General features: G+C 37.6%; 1 protein-coding gene across 1 annotated transcript in view; it reads right to left on the reverse strand.

Annotated features, from left to right (window-relative positions):
• peli1b (pellino E3 ubiquitin protein ligase 1b) overlaps positions 1-22585 on the reverse strand; it is a 41238-nt gene that overhangs the window by 8978 nt on the left and 9675 nt on the right. The window contains 1 exon segment of the mRNA NM_001077601.2: positions 4874-5079. Coding sequence (NP_001071069.2) covers positions 4874-4953 — 80 coding nt within the window. The 5' untranslated portion in view covers positions 4954-5079.

Raw genomic sequence — 22585 nt, forward strand, 5'->3', positions numbered from 1 at the left:
TTAATCTGAATAAGACAATAATATGATTAAGGTGTTTACATAAGTTGCTTTTTGAATGTTCCTTTCATGTTTTCATCTTACATGTTATAGTACTTAGATCGATTAATGTCATTGCGTCACCACGCTATCCATGTTTCCTTTAGCGTTTCATATAATTTCAGGTGTTTCATTTTTAATTTTTTGATTTGATTTGAGCATTACCTAAGGACTGGTGGAAGAGTGCTTTTTTAATGGAATTTGATAGCGCATGTTGAAGGGAAAGAAGGAAACCTTCGCATTTTACGATGCAGGTGTCTGTGGTCCTTTAAGGTAATCAAAATCACTGTTTACATGGTAGTCTAGGCTCTTAATCAGAGAATTGTCGTAATCATATTAAAATCGGAGCATTGGTGTCCATGTACGTACTCACTGGAAAGGGCCGGATGATGTTAAAAGCTTTCAGAGACATTGCATTCCTCTGCCTGTGAATTGTGAGCCACAACCTGTAAGTATTTTTATTTGATAAAATCAATCAACTACATGCACAGTTTGAAGGTTAGCGTTATGTTGTAGCAAGGATGTAAACAAGAGTACAAACAACGGGAAATGATGTTTGGCACTGCTAACAATTTAGCTGCAAATTCATATTTATCTGTCAGACTGCTGTAAACATCCATAATCTTCACCAGGGCTGCAGGGTCTCTCTATGCGGCCGCTTTCCCTGCGTTCTACATTGCAAATAACAAACTCGCAAAAGATAAGTGAATGTTTTATATTACTTTCACATATAATCGGAATAAGCATGTGTAAGACACATTTCAGAATTTTATTTTAGGGAGCAGGCTTGAGGTTTATCCTTTTTATTTTCTGTCTGATTAAGGCTTAAACTGAAACGGCTAAAAGCTACTCTGACAGACAGTATTTACACAGCAGAGCGAAAGCACGTGCTTGTGGAGGCGTGACACTTTTTCTGGTGACATAAAACTGATCCGCGAATCACAGCACATTATAATAGCTGACCTATCAGAGCCTCTTTCCAAAGAAATTAGGAAATATGACAGTCATTGTCATGTTAGCTGATTAGCTGTACATTAAGTAAAAAATACCAAAAAATAATGTGATTTTCTACAAATGAAGCATGAGCACACATTGCTTTGCATCTTATAAACACATCCAAGCCTTAAAAATACACTCTGGACTACCACTTTTTTATCCTAAAAGTGTGTGGTTAGATATAAAGTGGCATGTGACATCACAAGGACACAGTGATTTGCATACTGATTTGCCACGCCCACTGATGACATCATTCGAGAAACCATTGTTCGTATATCAGATCTGAAGAAATGGAGCTGCCATTATCACTTACGACAGAGAGAATTTTTAGAACTACAGATCCAAGCAGCATGTGAAGAACAAATCTGATCTGTGTGAAGTACACTACATAAAGCATTAAGAAATGCCACACCTGCAGTGTCTTTTGGTTTCGTCTGTGGAGGTTTCCTCTCAATCCCCCACCCACCAACTCACTCACTGCCCGAACGTCCTTCAGGAACAGCATGCAGACACAGTGACTGCAATGTGATTATGTAGTTTAAACATTATGCGGGATTGTGTGGGCTTTAAATGAACAGCAATGGACTTTATTAAGTCTCTGATTGATTTAACATGAGCTTGCTGAAGGCATGTGTTGACGTTATTGAGTGCATTCTCTGCATATTTTGGCAAGCCCACATTATCACAATGCGCTCTATAAACAAGCTAAACAAGCTGACCGACTGAGCTTATTTCTCCCAAAGCTTCCCTCACAAAACGACACTCTCTTACATAGAGACCAGAAAAGTGCATTGAAGACATCTGGGGATTTCCATCAGGTGGCATCTTCACCTTTTGCAAACCTGAAAAAGCCATGCATCACTTATGATGACAGAGGCGTTCTCTGATGATCTCCAGAAGTGATGTGCAGGGAAAAAACAAAGTGAATCAGCGCAGAGCGGGAATTTCACAGAACATGATGCATGAACACGCACGAGAACTAAGCTGAATTTTCCACAGCTGCAATTTCTCATCTACGAGCGCATTCCTTAAGTAAACACTCTGGGAACGACAGACAGAGGGAGGGAGGAAACCCCCCCACCCCCTGGAGAGGTGTAGATGAAGGAAGTCTTTCAGTGTCAGCTGTTGCTGGGAGGAGAGAGTGAAACACAGAGGGAAAACAAGGTGGAGGAGGAAAATGAGCAGTCTCATGGAACTCATAGTGTGTGTGTGTGTGTGTGTGTGTGTGTGTGTGTGTGTGTGTGTGTGTGTGTGTGTGTGTGTGTGTGTGTGTGTGTGTGGTCAAATGTAGGTTATATGCTCAAGAGAGCCCTGTCAGTGCTGGGAGCACAGTAAGCAAACTTACGTAACACAAATATCATTCCAAAAACATTCAACAGAATTAATCAGTCACTACAAAGATGAAAAACAGAACAAAACACTAGGGCTGGATGAGGTTTTCTGATTAAAATTGTGATTGGACTAAAAAAAATATTTTGGTTTGCTGTGCTTCTTTATAGGGCTGCATAGCGTGGACAAAAATGTCATTATCTAGAGAAAAACTATATCAAGTATTTGATTATTAAACAATGTTTACAGAAAAGTGACTATTATTTATAGATTTCTTAATTTCTCGAATGTCAGTATAAGACCTTTAATTGGATGGCAAGACTGCAATCTTTTTTAAAGCAGAGGTAAAAACTAGAGATGTAACGATTCACCGTGAGCTGGTTAAAAATCGATTACAATATTTGAAGATACAAACAGCTAGAAATGTTGAATGAATCGCAATATATTTTTTGAACAAAGGGGGTGCTGTGTTTACAGGTGCAAACTTGATTTACCTGCACATAAGCAAAGAGCAAGAGGTGGGGCGGCAGAGTTAAACAACAGCGGTGAAGTATTCCAGACAAAACACAAACTGTGTGCAAATACTGCAAACAGACCTTTACTTACACTAACAGAACAACTGATATGAAGCACATAAACAGTCAACACAGTTATAAACCACTGTCAAAGATGTCTATATGCAAAAACACTATAAATAAGCCAAATCACGCGGACCAGATGATTTGCAGCTTCGCTTGCTCCGACGAGTGCTATGAAGATCACGCGGTGCATCATTGCCTTCAAAACGAAAGTGTGAAGATGTTTTTTAGACTGAAAGACAAAGTAGTTTTATTACAAAACCAGGTATTAGACTATTTTACCCTCTCCCTTTCAAATAAGTTTATGCATATTTTAATAATAATTTGCTTATTATTGAACATTTAAGAAGAAATAATCTTGAACATTTTTAATTGCATCACACTAAAAATACTAATTAATTATACAAGTAATATAAATTATTCACCTTCATAATCGTGTTCATCTCCTTTCACTATCCTACTGTATAATAAGTAATTTTATAGTCAGTTTTTTTATGTCAAAAGCCAGTCCTCTGGATTGGAGTGCCCATTGACCACCTCTGTACACACTGCTCTCTGGTTTAGGAAAGGCTTTCCTCTCCACACCAGCCATCTTCAGTCCCCGTTTAAAATAATGGATTTTAGTTTTCAGAATGAAAACAATCCATGCCCACACTTGTGTTTCACCCAGCGTTTCAGAAAAGATCTCTGTCCACTATATACCATTGGAAACGCATAACGTGACCACACACACTCTGGCATGCGCTGTAGCGTACGCGCATGTCTGAGCTCCAGGCAGTCAGCGGGTGCTTTGAGCACACCCAGGTAAGATCAAGATCCACCGCTGGATCTCATCTCACTATAGTTGTTAAATGTGATATTTAATTCACCTGGTTAATCTAACGACTCTTTGGTCTTTTGAATCTGTTACTTGTTCTCAGGTCACGTGTTGTGAGTGCAAAAATAAGTTAATGTGATAATTTATGTAACCACGTACATTGATTCTGTATATTGACTGATTGCCTTTATTTTCTATATTGTATAAACTTATTGTATGTTATACTTTTATAATGGCCATTATTGATTATTAAAACTTATTAAAACTATTAAAGCAAAAGAGACAGGGTATGTTTCATGTTTTTAGAAGAGAATGAAAGGAGGCAGTAACGTTATAGGCTCCGTTTTGTTATAAATATGCATACAATGAAGATGACATTCATATAAATATGTAGCTACACTATGCCTTAATATTTTTAGTGTGTTAATTTGTTGATATCAAAATGAAAATTTTCTTTACTCAGAAATATACAATGCATATATTTTCCTTTTGCACTTGCCCACTTCTAATCAACTCTGGCCTATTTATTTAATTAAGTGACAGCCTCTGAAATTTGATAATTCTCACCAAGACATATCAAGATTTCAGGTTTTTATTTCGATTAAATGCACAGCCTGGCACAAAAGGTAGCCAAAACCACAGTTTAGCAGTAACACAACCCCTAAATGAGCTGTAACCAAACACAATAATGGAGGTGAATCCTCTACACTCTCCAGGATGAGAATCTAATCCAATCCATGACCCCCTGAGAACATCTAATCAAAGACGTTAATACACAAAAAGCTCTTTTAGTCGGTCATGTGATGGTATATAGCACAGCAAATCACACAGGAGCCTGTTTTGCAAATACAAGTCAATGAAGTGCATTATGATCCTCTAACACCACGTTGAAACCCGCTTTGTTTTCCAACTGAGGGCTCCTTTGTTCCCGCCAACAAGCATCACCCTCACATTTTGCCCACAACCACAAACAAAAAGTTCAAGGCAGCTGACTCTATTTTCAGAAACACACAAACACGCACATGCAAGAGTTGTCACAGAGCATTACGAACTATTAGCTCCAACACGACAGATGCTGCTCTCTGCTGATCTGAGGTCGAATGTCATAAGGTCTTACCCGAGCACAATGAGTTCTCCGTATTTGACTGGCACTTTGGTTGACGACGTGGAGATGTTTTCCTGGTCGGGGGAGAACATGGGTGCAGTGTGTGTGGGGGAGGGGGGGTTGTCCCGCTCCCAGTGTGAACGCAACACAACCACACACACTCAGCTCTCAACTCTGTCTCCTCTTCATCACCATCATCATCCTCATCGTCACTTCAACTGCACAGAACAGAGAAAGAAACCTGTGAGGACACAATCAGCTGGCAGATCATTCAGGTAACTTTCAATGACAGGATTAAACCAGGCACCACTTAAAAATCCTTCGGCGATGTTTGGTGGCCTATATTTTTCAGTCTTACTTGCGCTTAGGCATGAGATTAAGGCTGCTAACAAGATCTAAAGAGTAAACTAAGAAGATGGTGATCCCCTAAACCCAAACAAATGCTCAAGCAGACACCAAACCATGAAGCTTAACACGGTCAAAGTAACCAAACACTCACTGTTAAATACTGTTAAAATCAAATGATCTAAATTCATTACCGCGTGCAGTGTTGGGGGTAACACGTTACAACTTATGCGAGTTATGTAATATTACTTTTAATAATAATAATATTTGAGTTACTTTTTAAAAATGTAATGCGAGTTACTTTTTAGTTTTGTTAATTCTGAATTAAAATGACCGTAGTCATGTGGAATCCCACACTCAATGAGAGAATGCAGGAATAGACTGATAGGAAGATGGCAGAGCCTTACATTTCTGCAATGGAAATATTCTCGATATTTTGAACTTATGGAAGAAAGGGAAAAGAGGATTATCTGAATGGACAGTGAATTTACTTTTTAATCAGACAAAAAGTACAAAAGTAGCAAACACACTGCTTTAAACTTTAATTAACCTGTGTATAGGGCATGTATGTATAGCTCTGGGGTCAGAAAGTTCATTTTATTCATTTTTTATGAGTTTTTTTTTTTTTTCATTTTTTAGGTAAGTGAAGGTTATACCGAATGTTTTTAATTGCAGAGCTCCTCTATAAAAAAAAAGAAAAAAGAAACCTGAAAAAACTTCTGAAAGAGATGCCTCAGTCAGCCAAATGTAAAAGTACCAGGGCTTGACTAACTTTTTTTGATCACCGGCTACTGTGGTTAGTAAATTTGTAACATTACTAGCCACTCGCCAGTTGCCATTTTCACTAGCCACAATTTTGTTGTTGGGAAAATATATTTTATTTCCATAATATGCATACATAAGGGGCGAAGCAGTGGCACAGTAGGTAGTGCTGTCGCCTCACAGTAAGAAAGTCGCTGGTTCGAGCCTCGGCTCAGTTGCCGTTTCTGTGTGGAGTTTGTATTTTTTCCCTGCATTTGCGTGTGTTTCCTCTGGGTGCTCCGGTTTCCCCCACAGTCCAAAGACATACGGTACAGGTGAACTGAGTAGGCTAATTTGTCTGTAGTGTATGAGTGTGTGTGTGTGAGTAAGTGTGTGTGTGTGTGTGAATTGTGAATGTGTGTGTGTGATTGTTTCCCAGAGATGGGTTGCGTCTAGAAGGGCATCCGCTGCGTAAAAAACTTGCTGGATAAGTTGGTGGTTAATTCCGCTGTGGCGACCCCAGATTATTAAAGGGACTAAGCCGACAAGAAAATAAATGGATGAAAGCATACATGACATGTTGAAATTACTTAATTTGGATTTGTTTGTGCTATGTCCACATGCCTCATTCATTTCACTTTTTTCGTGTGTAATATGTGTATGAACTTGCTTAATGTGCATAAGCAAATGGGTCATGGTTTAATTGTGATGCATTGCAAATAGTTTTTATTTCATTTGATTTTTCAGGGCTCAACACTAAGGATTTACCAAATATATCTCCGACACCACACCAAAAATAAATAATTATTTATTAGCCACAAATTTTAAATAAAGTCAAAACAAGCTAAATATAGCCACGTACATGCTCTTTTTTTATTCAACAAAACCATTCTTTAAAAAAACAAAAAACAATTGACATTTAAAAAATTATTATTGTCATGTATATAAATCTATGCACAGTATTCTGTCCTGGCTAAAGGTCCCAGATCACCAGTTAACTACACATAAATGGGGAGCTAATATTCTATTGTTAATCTCCTATTAAAGAAATGTTATTGTTATAATAATATTTAAACCATATTAGCAAAACTAACTACAAGCAAAGGAAAGCAGTTGAAAAACCTGCTCATCTCTTCATTATCACACACAAACGGTTAACTTTAGGCCCATAATCTGTTAAGAATGGAAAAAAGCGAAAGCGGCAACTGCAGCTGATTACAAAGAATTAAAAAAAAAAAACATTTGGTGCTCTTGAAAGCAGCAAGAGTGTTGGTGCACGACCATCGTCTATTTCAAAGTGAACTGATCGCAGGTTGGTTTGCGTCAGGAAACGGGAGTGTGCACGCTTTTTTAAACATCACCTGTGCGCGTGAGTGATTATCCTCTCGTTCGGTATTCACCTGCTTTCTATTTTTGCCAGTCGTGCTGCTTTTTGTTTCTAAGACCACATTTGCACGCATATTGGGCCATCTCTATTGTCAAACCCCTGCTTTTAAGAAAACAATTACACTTTAAATATATTTTCAACCGGCCAAAGTGGCTAGTGAGAGTGGCTGTCTAACCCGTCACAGCTGAAATCTACCCTCATATAGCCCTGAATATAGTGTATTGCTTGCCATAAAAAGTAATGCCACTATTTACTTTTTTAGGGAGTAACTTAATTTATTGCATTACTTTCTAAAGTAATGTTACCCAAAACTGATCTTGTGTATCAGAACTGTAATTTCTGAAAGGGATTTTAAGATCGCACAACCAAAAACTATATTTAAAATTGAGAAATTCTTCATGCAAAGTTTGTACTGGTAAATGGGGGCAATGAAAGATTTTTCGTGCAAATTCTGGCTAAAGTTGTATTTTGCACTATAAAGGGAGATACAGAGTTCGCCTTAACAAGGAAATCAATTCAAGTTCATCATGACCTTCACTTTTAACCATGCTTGTTTATGAAAACTTCCTGTCAGATGCTACAGATGAGGTGAGGTTAACGACACTGGTGAAACTGTCAGTGCATGTGTGAGGGAAGTTACACCCAATCACTCATCATGCACATTTGGAATCAACAGAAACTGATTGTGAAAGAGGTAATTATCTCAGAAATTATTAACTGTACTTTCATGTTTTACCTGTGTAGTATAATGTATTCAAAATAACAGCATATATTCAACAATAAAATTAACTATTTATTAAAGATGATTTTTTTTAAAAAGGTGACAGTGGCTCAGTGGTTAGCACTGTCGCCTCACAGCAAGAAGGTTGCTGGTTCGAGTCACGGCTGGGTCCGTTGGCATATCTGTGTGGAGTTTGCATGTTCTCTTAGTGTTCGTGTGGGTTTCTTCTGGGTGCTCCGGTTTCTCCCACAATCCAAAGGCATGTGCTATAGATGAATTGGGAAGGCTAACTATTTCCGAGTGATGGGTTGCAGCTGGAAGGGCTTACGCTTTGTAAAGCATATGCTGGAGAAGTTGGTGGTTCATTCCGCTGTGGCAACCCCTGATGATTAAAAGGACAAGCCGAAGGAAAATGAATGAATAAGTAAATAAAAAATAATAAAAAAATGAAAGTTTTTTTTTAAAAACAAGATTTTTTTTGAAACAGCACGCACCAAGACAAGCATATATTAATTTTCAGAATATGCTTTGAAGAATCATTTTACAATACGCCAGGTATTAGGAATTAACAACAAGAGTGATTTGATGTTTTTCCATGTTGGCTTTTACTCAGCTAACTTGTTTATATGAGAGCTCTGTCTCTTCATGTCCATCTTCTCACTCTTTGTCCATACACAGCGACGCCAGCCACTCTGGGGATTCGCACCCTCTCCCGTCCCGCCATCCACAGAATCTTCTTTATTCACACCTCCCTTTTTACTCCCTCAGCGATCCCTGTCCCACATACCAGACTGTTGCTACGGGCTTAAAGTGTGTGTGTTACTGCTGTACCTCTAAGTCGCTTACTTTAAGGGGCGCAATGGAGATTGTGGTCATACAGTCCCTATATAATACTTTAACAAGAGCTATGAGCGTTAATGGGTCACATGCATCAACTGCACTCATAAATTCCTCACAGCCATACAAAATCAACACCTGCCCCATACACACTATCCTGATAACACCATCAAAGCATGCGGTCTAAATGACATCCACAGAACATGAAGTGCTAACAGGTGTTACCCCGAGCTGTTGACTTCTCATATAACAGGGAAATTAGGCCTTTAGGACAATTAACCTTTTTCTGTGCTCAGCTTTTCCATTTTAGGCAAACATTGAAAATGTGTTCAACATCTGTGTCATAACACTAAAAAACATTGAGTATGCAAATCATTGGATCTTAATAAAGTACAATAAAAGTAGCAGTACAATAAGTAAACAAAAGAGGTTGATGGTGCCCTATAATTTCTATATTTGCAACATACAAATAAAAATAATAATACAAACCTGTCATAGAGCCCTAGGCTGACTATTAATCTCCATGAAGAGTATGGGATCAAGAACAGTTTTTTGGGGGGGTGGGTACAGTACATAACTGGGTCAATAGCAGTCTATTAATTAGCTTTAGGACAAACAGTACTGTTAATGGTACTAACTTTTGTATACTTTGATGTTAATAGAGAAATATGGCCCGTTTCCACTGAGTGGTACGGTACGGTATGGTTCGGTTTGGTACGCTTTAATGGCCGTTTCCACTGTCAAAAGGCGTACCGAACCAAACCGTACCGTACCACTTTTTGGGACCCTTTCGAAAGGGTCCCAAACTGCAGAAAGGGTCCCAAAAGGTGGAGCTACATGCGTAGCTGAACGCTATTGGTTTACAGAGATACGTCATTCGTAGATGTAACAAGCCAGAATGCAAACAAAGGACCCGCCATGTTTGAAATACACAGCGAGAGATTACAGCGGAATTATAAATACATATGCAGCCATGGTCGATCCTGCAAACAAACCCTGTCGTCGTCATGATAAACAGCCACAAAGCCATGGAGAAGAGCGGATTCACCCCGTGCCGCGTAGTTTTTAACGAGCCAGTCTGAAGCCTGAGTGGTTTCGATTTCTTCCTTGCGCTCGCCGCGCGTCTCTATCTAAAATAACAAACTTCTTGAGCTGATGAAAATAACATGCGCTTGATTATTGACAAGCTTTTGGAAACCTGATCCTGTGAGAAACTGACAAACGTGAGTGACACATTCAGATAGAAAAGGACAAACGCGAGAGTGGAGCACGGAAAAAAAGGCGAAGCCAAGGATCACGTTATTTCTTCAGCAAACGTGAACAAACTGCCTTGCTTTAATCTTATTATCACCCTTTGGACTAATATGAACTGGGAATGATGGAATGACTCTCTAACAGAGGCTTAATGTGCTGCGGAAGATTACAGACACAGATGAGAGGTTTGCTCTGACTGTAGGCTATACTTTGTGTTGTTTTGAACCTAATTAACGACGAAATGTCTGCTTTGTGTAGTTCTTCTGTAGTTGGTAACATATCGGAGACTGTAAGGGTCTGTATGTGTTCATATATGTTCATTTATTTATTTATTTATTTATTTAATATAATTACAGACGTTACAGTAGGCTATTTCGCACCGTCATTGATCTGCAGTTACAAACAACTTCTGTTTATAGAAAAGTTAGTAATAAACATTTATACACAAGTATTTATGTGTGTAAAGTATCTATTTTGTGAGAAGTGCTTTTCATATGATATGTGAACGACCTGTGCAGCTTTATTGTAGACATTTTCTCGAGCGAAAATGACGTCGACTAAAACTTTGTCATACACCACGCCCACCAAAAGGGGACCCTTGGTAATGGAAACGCAAGCCTGATAAAGGTGACCCGTACCGACCCGAACCGTACTGTACCAGTCAGTGGAAACGAGCCAATAGAGAGTGGTTAATGTTGAATGCCCCTGAATGATACCCAGCTATACCTCTCTTTTCATCCTGATGATCCCTCGGTTCCAGCTCGCATCTCAGCCTGCCTGTCTGACATTTCACACTGGACGAAAGATCATCATCTTCAGCTTAACATCGCAAAAACGGAAATGCTTGTAATTTCTGCCAACCTGACTCTACACCATAAATTTTCAATCCCGATGGATGGGGGAGTAACGATTGATGACCAACTAAACGTCTCTGACCACATTTATAGAACTGCTCGATCGTGCAGATTCGCACTCTATAACATCAGAAAGATCCGACCCTTTTTATCTGAACATGCAGCTCAACTCCTTGTTCAAGCTCTAGTTCTCTCCAGACTAAATTACTGCAACTCTCTACTAGCAGGGCTTCCAGCTAACTCTATCAAGCCTCTTCAGCTGCTCCAGAAAGCAGCAGCAAGAGTGGTCTTTAATGAACCTAAAAGAGCACATGTCACTCTGCTGCTTATCCGTTTACACTGGCTGCCAGTTGCTGCTCGCATCAAATTCAAAGCTCTGATGTTTGCCTACAAAGCGACTTCTGGCCTTGCTCCTCCTTATCTGCTCTCACTTCTGCAGATCTATGTGCCCTCCAGAAACTTGCGTTCTGTGAATGAACGTCGTCTTGTGGTTCCATCCCAAAGAGAGAGAAAATCACTTTCCCGAACGCTTGCGTTCAATCTGCCCAGTTGGTGGAATGAACTCCCTAACTGCATCAGAACGGCAGAGTCACTCGCTGCTTTCAAGAAACGACTAAAAACTCAAATATTTAGTCTCTACTTCACTTCCTAATCTGCAATTGCCTCTCTGGATATACCACTAACTGTACTCAAAAAAAAAAATACTAATGCTTTCCTTCTTAGACTTTACAGACCTGAAACTTGCCTATAGCACTTATTCATTGTTGCTCTTATAGTTGTGTAAATTGATTCCTTGTCCTCATTTGTAAGTCGCTTTGGATATAATGTAAATGTAAATGAACATATACTAACCAGTTAAAGGGTCTTACATTTATTTATCCAATACATAAACAATCTTGGGAAAGTTTTGAGCGGTCAGATGATAAAACAAGTTCATGAAAACTTTGTCTAAAAATATTCGGTATATATACACAGGGTGCGAAATTGCAACGGTTTTGTACCTGAAATTTAGTCTACACAACCTCAAAATATATTTAAGAGCATTTGTGCAAGTTTATCAAATTTGTTGCCGTGTGACCTGTTTTCACAGCAAAATGTTCACCGTATGCGCAGATAATGGGACATTCACGGAAAATGCATATTTGCACCCAAAAACGTGAAACGCAGCAGTCAGGAATTATGCAGTTGTCATGCCAACTTGCTATAGTAAACAACAATTGCCCTGCCTCTGCGCTCTTCTGATTAGCCCACTGCTCTGAAACTGAAAGACAGTGGAAAAAAACTGTCAACTTCACATAAAAGTTGAAAATCTTTAACTTGACACGGCATCTTAAAAAAGGGAGGCGCTGAAAATGAAGGGAGTCATGGACGTCCATTAAGTGCATGTTTACAAAGAAAAAGTAGAAAAAGTAGCGCATTTATATAGAAAAACGTGTCTGAATTGTTTACTATTTTGCACATAAATTATGGGGTTCTCTCTAAAAAAGTTCTTCCCACCCTGTTTAGAGCATCATTATGGGCGTTTTACCTTATAACTAACATGGTTCAAATGATGGATCTGCAACAGAGAAACACATCGTTCTTTTCCCAAATGATCCATTGTACTTAGATGGTTCAGCTGCAAGTTACGTAGTTGTTTGGAAAATGCACCCCTGGCTGACACCTGTTTGACTATGTGAAGTTTACTCAAAGTTCATGTGAATCATTGAATAATGCAATAATCTGAGGGGAGTTTCATTCGGTGGAGCTACCTTGGTGTGTAAGTCTGCCATGTAGTTCAGGTCAACAACAATGTGATCTGCAGAGTAACACTAGAGCTTTTAAGTCAACTAGTTTGTGCGACCCCGAATATAGATAACAGTATCTGTAAATATCGGTGGTATCGATAAAATGCAAGCGATACACATCCTTATCTGCATTTCTTCTTATTAAGTGCCCAAAAAAAGTCAGTGCTGATGTTACAAATGACAAGAAAACTTATTTCACATCCTTTCCTACACCACAGGCTGAGTGTATTTGTCATACCATGGAGTAAAAAAAACAGCAGTTCTTCCTGTTCTTAGAAATCACTGTTTACACCTTACACTGAAACAGAGCAAAGGAGAAAAAGCGCAAGAGTGAGAATAGAGCTTAGAAACTGAGAAAACAAGAGTGCAAAAGAAAGGAAAAGGTTCTTCACACTATATCATCTCTGAAAACTAAGACAAGGCCATTGCACAACATTAACCACAAGTCAACCTTCCTGAGGAGAGAGAGCGTGAACCTGTATCAATGATTTGTTTTCGTGTCAGTTATTACCAGGCCTGAAAATCCTGTAATATTTCAAGACAAACCAGCTAACCATATTTACACAGCAAATCACACTTGATGACCTCCTTTATAGCAATTTTACACACCAGCTAAGCTAATCATTGAAGCATGTTGCAGTAATGTAAAATTTGAGAGAAACATGAAAGGAAATGTAGAGATAGAAAAAAAAAAGATTTTCATTATAAGGTCATCATATTTATGCATCTCTCGCATGCAGATTCTGAGAGATTTGAAGGCTCTATCCTTCTACACTCTCGGTTTCACACACAAAACCACCTCACATGGTCTGAAAAATAACTGACAGTCTTTCTATATCTGCACATCTCATTTCATCATGACAAATAGTTTCTGTTTGATGAAACCCAGGTGAACCCATTACATAAATGGGTGACATGATTACAGATTTATCTATACCACCAGAAGCAGTTACCTAAAAGATAACTGATATGGTCACAATTGCTAATACACAAAAACACAGTAAATAAATATATATAAATGCTCACACACACACACACACACACACACACACACACACACACACACACACACACACACACACACACACACACACACACACACACACACACACACACACACACACACACACAAACACAAACACACACACACAAACACAAACACAGTTGAAGTCAGAATTATTAGCCACCCTGTATATTTTTTCCTAATTTCTATTTAACGAAGATAATTTTTTCAACACATATCTAAACATAATATTTTTAATAACTCATTTCTAATAACTGATTTATTTTATCTTTGCCATGATGACAGTAAATAATATTTGACTAGATCATTTTCAAGACACTTCTATGCAGCTTAAAGTGACATTTAAAGGCTTAACTAGGTTAATGAGGTTAACTAGGCAGGTTAGGGTAATAAGGCAAGTTATTGTATAACAGTGGTTTGTTCTGTAGACTATTGAAAGAAAATATAGCTTAAAGGGGCTAATAATTTTATAGCCGAAATAAAACAAATAAGACTTTCCACAGAAGAAAAAATATCAGACATACTGTAAAGTTTATTTACTTTGTTAAACATAATTTGGGAAATATTTAAAAAACAAAAAATATATATCAAAGGGGGCTAATAATTCTGACTTCAACTGTGTATACATACATAGATACATGCATGCATACATACATACATACACACACACACACACACACACACACACACACACACACACACACACACACACACACACACACACACACACACACACACACACACACACACACACACACACACATATATATATATACTTACATACATATACACATGTGTACTAGTTCAGAGATCTATTATACAGTCAGCAACTATACCGAAATAAAGTAGAGAACAGATGCACACCCTGTTTCAAACACACCCCTGCTGTTTTGTCCTGATTTGTCTCGCACTCCTTCTCTGTATAATGACCTGAAAAATAACCTGACCCCATGAGGAGCGAGACAGCCTGGGTTAGCATTAAGCCTGAACAGAACTGTGACAGAGATGAGATGCACGCAAATCAACAAGCAGAAAAATTAATTATGTCATCCAAAAAAAAAAAACTTTTCAGAGACATCAAAGGCACTCCACAAGTTTCACAAATCAAAAACACTCAATATAGTTCAGCCTTTGTGTCAGTGTTGCTGAGAAATGATTTGTAAATCTTGAAAATGCACACAAAAATACATTATTCCAACTTAGGTTGGGCTTAAGGCCCAGTAACCCCGCCAGCTTGGCTTTATTTCCACAACTTTACACTAATATGGCTCTTCAGATTAGCATGCTGGGATATTACTATAATGTGTCAGCTGTAACAGATGGCCAGTGAATTAAAAAGCAACATTCAGAGTTCTACATTTTTGTTGCTTTTAAATGTTTATTTATTTAATTTTTATTTTTTCAATTATTTATTTTATAAATATTTATTTTAGTATCACTTTGTCATTTTCAGCTTTAACCACTAAGGAAACAAATGTTTTTTATACAACAATGTTTGTGTTAAGACTGGGCAATAAATTGGAAACAGATTGCAAACATGATGAAGCAAAAGCTGCAATCGTCATGGGCAACTTGTCAGGGAAGCACAGTTCTGTCATCAATATTAAAATGCACTCTGAAAGCCAGAGGGCACTCTTGCAGTGACTGAAATAAGCTTCGGAAAAAAACAACAGGAAATCTCATAGTGATTGCTCAATAAATAGAAGATTTAACAGTCTTCATTGATTTAACATGACTTATAATAAAAGAACAAAGAAATTAATTATTCATTAATTTCATTCATTTTCTTTTCGGCTTAGTCCCTTTATTAATCTGGGGTTACCATAGCGGAATGATCCCCCAACTTTATGAGCACATGTCTTACACAGCGGATGCCCTTCCAGCTGCAACCCATCACTGGGAAACATCCATACACACACACACACTCTCATACTCATACACTACAGTCAACTTTAGCATACCCAACAATGGAATTATATCTTAGAAAAAAATATTTATAAAAAACTCAACTGTTTGAAGTAAAAAGAATATATTGCTTTCAGAATCGCAGAATGATAATATAAAAATTCATTATCATGAGATTTAATTGACTGATTATGAAAACAATTTTGCGTTGCTGGTCAATAAATTACAGCTCTGTATTGTAAATACATCTGTGATGTAAAAAAAACATCCTGAGATTTACTACTTATTACATAACAGTCTTTACTGACAAAATCCATTTGTAAATTAGATTAAAAACCCATCCCCAATTACTATAATTTTTTTATTAGAGCTTTCTTCCAATTAGGAAAGTTTTACAATTCATCTTGCAATCTTTGCAGCAAAGAAAGGTGTGCTACTACTTTTATAAGAGATCAGTTTTACAACTTGTGTCTGGTGGGAAATGAACCCTGACTTTATTTCAAGGCCCCAGCAATGAACCAAAACCTCCTAGCAACAGCTAAAATAAACACTCTTAACACCTTATGAACTGCACAGCCACATGTTAGCACTCACCCACTCAAAAAGGTTTGCACTACAACTCGGAAAACATTCAATCTAGCTAGTTCCAAACTGATAAAAACTAGCTCCAGATGAGTTCAAGAAACAACTACACAGCTTAGTACTAAATTAGCAATCTATACTAGTTTGCTGTGGCCATGCAAGCACCAGAAAATTAAAACATCATTACAGCCACCTTATTTTGGCACAATTATTACAAGTACAATGAACAAAGATTAATCAATCAGGAAAAAAATAAATAAAGAAAGAAAATAGTTTAGAAATTTCAAATAATGTTAACAGTGTCTGCATATTTAGCCCTGTATACATCTATGAACTAACCACTTCCTTTATCTTTAACATAGAACATGGTTTCAGACCTCCAAGAATATTATATGACCCTCATTTCCAAAATATACTACAGAAACGCATGAGATACTCCTTTTTATATTTACACTCACACCGTTTAGATACACAGATGTGTTTTTGTCTGACATACTAAAAGCAAGCAAAACTTGTCAGACTTCAGAGAAGTGTTTGTGTTGAGGTTCACAGCCTCAAGCCTCTTCTGAGCTCAGACAACTCCCATACAACTTATTCAAACATCAACTTCAGAATACAGGATTTCAGTCTGATGTTTACATGATTCTTGACATAGGGTGTTGTAGCAATTTGTAAATGCAAATGCATGTCAAGACACAGAAATCAATTTTTTTTATCTCATATAGTGGAGCATATAGGACACAATATATAGTCTGATAAATCATATAATCTGAAACCGCTGTAACATATTAGATGTTAGTAAAAAAATATTGTTAAATATAAAAAATATAAAAAATAATTTTAAAAAGTGTCCAAAGCAGATTCTACATTAAAGTGCAAGTGAAACCAAACTAAATCTGTACACAAACTATATCTGTCCTTACACATAAAAGACAAATCGAAATGGAAATTCTCATGTGCAAAAACCACCAAAAACCCAAACGAAACCACCTTTCTGTAGAAATCCCTCTTCAAGAGCTCTTGTGGGGAAAAAAGGTGCCAGCTCTGTGATTAAAATGAGAATTTTAAGACTCCAGCTGAAACACGAAAGCAGGTTCAAGCATCACTTTGCTGTCAGGGGAGTTCAGAATTATAGCCTAACGGTGAAAAAAACTCCTTTCATGAGTGAGTAGGATGTGGAAGCTTAAAGTGTTCCCACTGAGAAATTAGGTAGACGTTCTGGTGGCATCTGCGGTCTAAAATAGATCCAAAAGTAGAGAAGTTGAAATGAGAAGTTAGGAACCAGAGGGAGGGACACATCTGTATCCAGCATGGGCATCTGGTCTGCGGGACAGATCAGCGCTACATGTGGGTGATGGAAGTTTGAAGTGGAGCATGTTGGGTGTGCAGCTGCTTCACAGCAGACGAGCGATACGCACCCGCTGAACACCCATACGCATGGCCAGCCACAGACGAATTAAAGCTGTCTGGATTTATACACAACAATGTCAGAGGAAAACTACAATCGGTGCGACAGCCTTTTCTCAAAAGTTCAGGAAAAGACTTTTAACCATAGGGTTTTCAGTAAACATACAAAAAAATACAAATGTAATTTAGGTATCACAGCGTAAGAAATCAACATTTGTGTTGTTTTATCACACTATAAAAGTACAACTCTGTGCAAATCGATATGTTGATGTGTCTGTCATGGAAAAAGAATGTCAAAGTACTACATAGTTTTACTAAACAATTATTTAATACGTTAAACATTTTTTTGATTTGTATTAATTTATGGAACCTTGCAGTTTGTATTGTGTATTTTAATAAAGTCCTGTGAGTGTGTGTGTGTCTCTATTCTCTGATCAACACATTGCCTAACATGGTTCTTAAACTCTTCAAAACAAGGTTGTTTAGGAGGCAACATAACTTTAACTGGGACAGCAGGTACGTGGGTTTTGAAACAGAAAAAGTGTTTCTGAAAACAATACCAACACAATAATCAAGTCACAAAACCCATGAATCACTTTACAAGGAATTTCACAGACTGCTTAAAGCGTCCTAATGAACACATTACAAAAACATTCCACCACTAATGAGTAACTGGACGGCACATGTGGCTGACCACGGTAAAACTGCTAAAAGAGATCAGGTGACCTTCACCTGGGCGAAAAACAGCAAGGCTTTTTACATCTCCACCTTTACAGTGGTCCCACGTTAATCGCACAAGTTATGTTCTAAAAATAACCTGCAACAGGCAAAATCCACTAAGTAGTCTGCTTTATTTTGTACGATTATTATAGATGTTTTAAGGCTGTAAAACTATTATTATTATATATAGAATGAGCCTAAAGGTCAAAACCATTTAATCTTCATTTTTTTATCTGTTATGGCACCCCACAGCTGCATAACTTCTACCTCCTTTAGTATGTCCAGAAGGTCAACTTTTTGTGCAATGGTTAGCATCTTCCTCTGCCTTTTGGGTGCTACCATGGGTGCCTTTGAAGATGAAGAACATTTTGTCGACATTGTGAGGAGAAAACTTGCAAACATGCAGTACAGCACTTCAGTTACTCTGCTAACCATCAAAGATTTATGTCAATTTGGCAAGCTGAACGCATTCTGTAGTGTACAGGAGACATGGTGTGGAGGAGATTGATTGCCAATGATCTACAGCCAGTCAGGACACAGAACACAATGTGCTAATCAGGACGCTGAACACAATGCATTCTAGAAATGTCATGTCATGTAAAAGCGCATGAAAAAAAATCTGCAAAAACTGCGAGATCAAAAAAGGTAAACCATGTTATGGGACCACTGCACACTATTTTACACTGAAAACAGTTTGAATTGATGAAGCACCATTGACAAAGGCAAATGCACAGCGTATAGCATCATTAGTAGAAAACATAGATGGCGAAGAAGTGATAAGGTGAGATGAATCAGATATCCAGAAGCCTGCACGCATACGAAACACCATATGTATTGATGCACATCAGCCTTACATATGAAAACTGACAAAAGCAGCAGCTACTGAAAGGAAATGCCTGACCAGATTTACTCGTGTCATTCCAATCTGATATTTAAAGATGTTTTGAAAAAAAGATTTTATTTACTTATTCTTTACATTTTTGGGTTAAGTAATGCTTTAAATACAGACATGTACACATTGGCAAAGAGTGGCCTAAAGTCACCCCTTGAGACTTGCTGAAAAACAAATATCAAAGCTTAAGAAAAATTTCAGCTAGGAACAACAGTCCTTTGAAGCAGCAACAGAAACATCAAACGTTTCCTACATGCCGCTGTGAAACATTTAAAACCAGAGTTTTTCTAGGGCAAGGGACAACTGTGACCCTACATGCTCATTTTGTAAATAAAGTGGGTGCCTGTTTTCACGTGCTTCTTTTGCATATTATGCAGTGGTGAACTCCGAGTCACATTGGCTTCTCTTTAAATCAAAGCACTCAGATTGAAAGCACACAAAATATTAAACCGCTGTGCTACTTCTGAACAAACACACTTGATGCATGCAACAAGTGCCTTATTTTGGAACAACCTTTCAAAGAGGATGTTGAGAAAGTAAAAAAAAATTGATAAAACAGAGATAGAAAATATCAGTTTATGAGAAAGATGTCTGTGGTCTGTGGCTAATCGCAACAAACAAATCCTAATTTCTGTGAAAGTGATGATCAACTAATTTGAAGTTGCCTATCATCAGTTTGCATAATAAGGTAGCCATTGTGGGAATTAAAAAGTTTATATACTTTGTCTGGAGGTCTCCTACTATAGGTTAGCATCCACCCAAGGTCATAACGTAATTGTTTTCATCATAAACATTGCAGCACTCTCTACTCACACTGTGTCTGAAATGGTTTGTTCAAGGTTCAGGATCTCTGATTAATCAGCCTGCTTGTGTGATTGGTCGATTACTTACTGTACATGTTGGAACCAAAATACCCATCCATTACTATTACATTTTTTTTGCTCAAGAGGTTTACTAAGCACTTGTATACATAATGAATGGTAAATGATGACGTAGGTTATACCGTATCAATTCTAGTTTGAGTTTCATATTTTAAAAGTGCATGCAAATGGAATTTGTTTTACACAGCTGAAAACAATGCCATCTTGACCTATCAATAATAAAGATGGCCCAAAGTCGACATATCACTTTTGAGTACTGTGAACATAAGCTGCAGTTAGGGATGGGCGATAAAAATCGGTATCTGTATTTATTGCCGGACCACCATTATCAATAATGATAAAAAAAAGCTAGGTATGAAGTTTCAGTATGAAGGCTGTAGTTTTATTAAAATATGGCTGCAGAGTCAATGCCTTGGAAAGAATGTCTTGGAAGGAATGTTAATGTGCTTATTTTCCAGGTAAACCTAGTTGAAAAGCATCTAAACTTTTCAAGTAGAACTAACTAATCTGCTTCACACTTTGTATGAAAATACACATTTCAGTAATAACAGCAGACTTATTAACTTGATGAGTTGATGATCGCCTTGAGAGAGACACCCGGGGCCCGCAAGTGCAAAGTACATTGAAAATGGTAAAGGAAACCACGCGCTTGTGATTTCATATCAGAATAGCAACACACGCGAAAATGAGTGCCGTGTAGCAGTAGTCAGGAAATTGTGAATAAAAAAAGCTTGTATGAATGTCACCAGAGTGGCTTTTTGTTTTCTTTTCTTGTGCATCCCTTCTACTAGCTCCACATCAGAAAGACTGTTTAGCATAGGTGTAATGTAACCATCTAACTTCACAATTTGCAATGTTGCAATATGTATTCGAATAATGATGGCAGGTTCTTTTACTTGAAAGCTCAGATTTAATTATCATAATTTGCTTTGTTGACAGTTTAAGGGTTTACTGTATCATTTATTACTGACACCTTACAGATGTTGACCTACCATTTCCATTGCACACACTTTGTAATATTTTACCAAGTTTAAGAGTCTTTTTAACACTTATGTTTATTTTATTATGAAGAGATGAGATATTTTGCCTAAATATTTCTGTTTTTGACTATTAAAACTAGTTACCTTAGTATGGTGGTAAATTAAAAAAGTGGCTAAATAAAAAAAACCAAATATTCCTAAATGTATTGTTAAAAAATTCAATAATTATCGATACCGAATGATATGAAACATGATATTGTGATTTTTTTTTATATTGTCCAGCCCTAGCTGCAGTTATGCAAATCTGTCATAAACTTACAAAACTCAGTGCACAAAATAAATAGACTGAAATTACAGACAACTAATTTGAGGCAATTTAGAATCTGCTTTTATCTTTGAAAAGACAATAACTCAACTAAAAATTTACACACATTTCAAACTCCATGAAAGGTCACATTTAAAAAAGCAAAGATGTTTATTTAAAAAAGTATTTAAAAAAAATAAAACTGAATTAACCCAACAACATTCATTACAAACACACACTCCACGAGGCTGGTTAATCTCCAGAGTGCCATTTGGATCACTCACACACACTACCTCACCATAGCCATTCACCCAGCACTGAGCTAGCAGGCTAATTGGCTTAAAGCTTTCTTTGAGGAACAAAGAGTGCACGGAATCTGACTTAAACCCCATTTATAAAGTCTCAGCTCTGCCTGTGTGTTTGCTTAATGGGGGATCAAAAGAAAACAAGCGCTCAACTTCAAACCTAACAACAAACAAGCTGAGATTTTAAGGGCATCCCAGAGATCAGATGACATCACTTATTCTGTAACAGAGAATATTGTAACTGTTTCACCAAGATTTATTTGAATGTGCATTTCGATTTAATTTCAGAGGTGAGGGGAAAAGGAGGGGTGTGTATTAACACACACTCCCTCCCCTCCATCTGGTACTGATTACACCACAAAGGAAGAGACCTCTGCAATGCCCCACCCTCACGTGAGCACACAGGAACACGTGTACTGTGTAGGCTCTGGAAGTAAAGCCAAACTGAGTGTCCTTTTCTACTAAATTGTTCCATAAGAGCAACTTAGATGGTTCTTAAATCTCATATTATCTGTATTTAACAAGAGCAATCACATACTTAAAGTCAGTGTCTAATCAAAGTTTACAATGTTTACTTTGTAGCTCACATTATTATTCCTATGGTAAATAATTAATGCACTGAAAAAAAAGACTGAGCGTTTGCTTCCGAATTTGGAGTGGCAGACTTTCTGTTAATGTCCACCTGAGGGCTTCCAACTGAACACTGATATTCTTAACCATGCCCCTCTAGACTGTTAGTTTGCTATGAGCGAATTATGTGCAATTATTAGTTTAAGAAGGAAGATTTTTGAGCCTTTT

Source organism: Danio rerio, chromosome 17 (genome assembly GCF_049306965.1).
Source record: "Danio rerio strain Tuebingen ecotype United States chromosome 17, GRCz12tu, whole genome shotgun sequence".
Classification (NCBI taxonomy): Eukaryota; Metazoa; Chordata; class Actinopteri; order Cypriniformes; family Danionidae; genus Danio; species Danio rerio.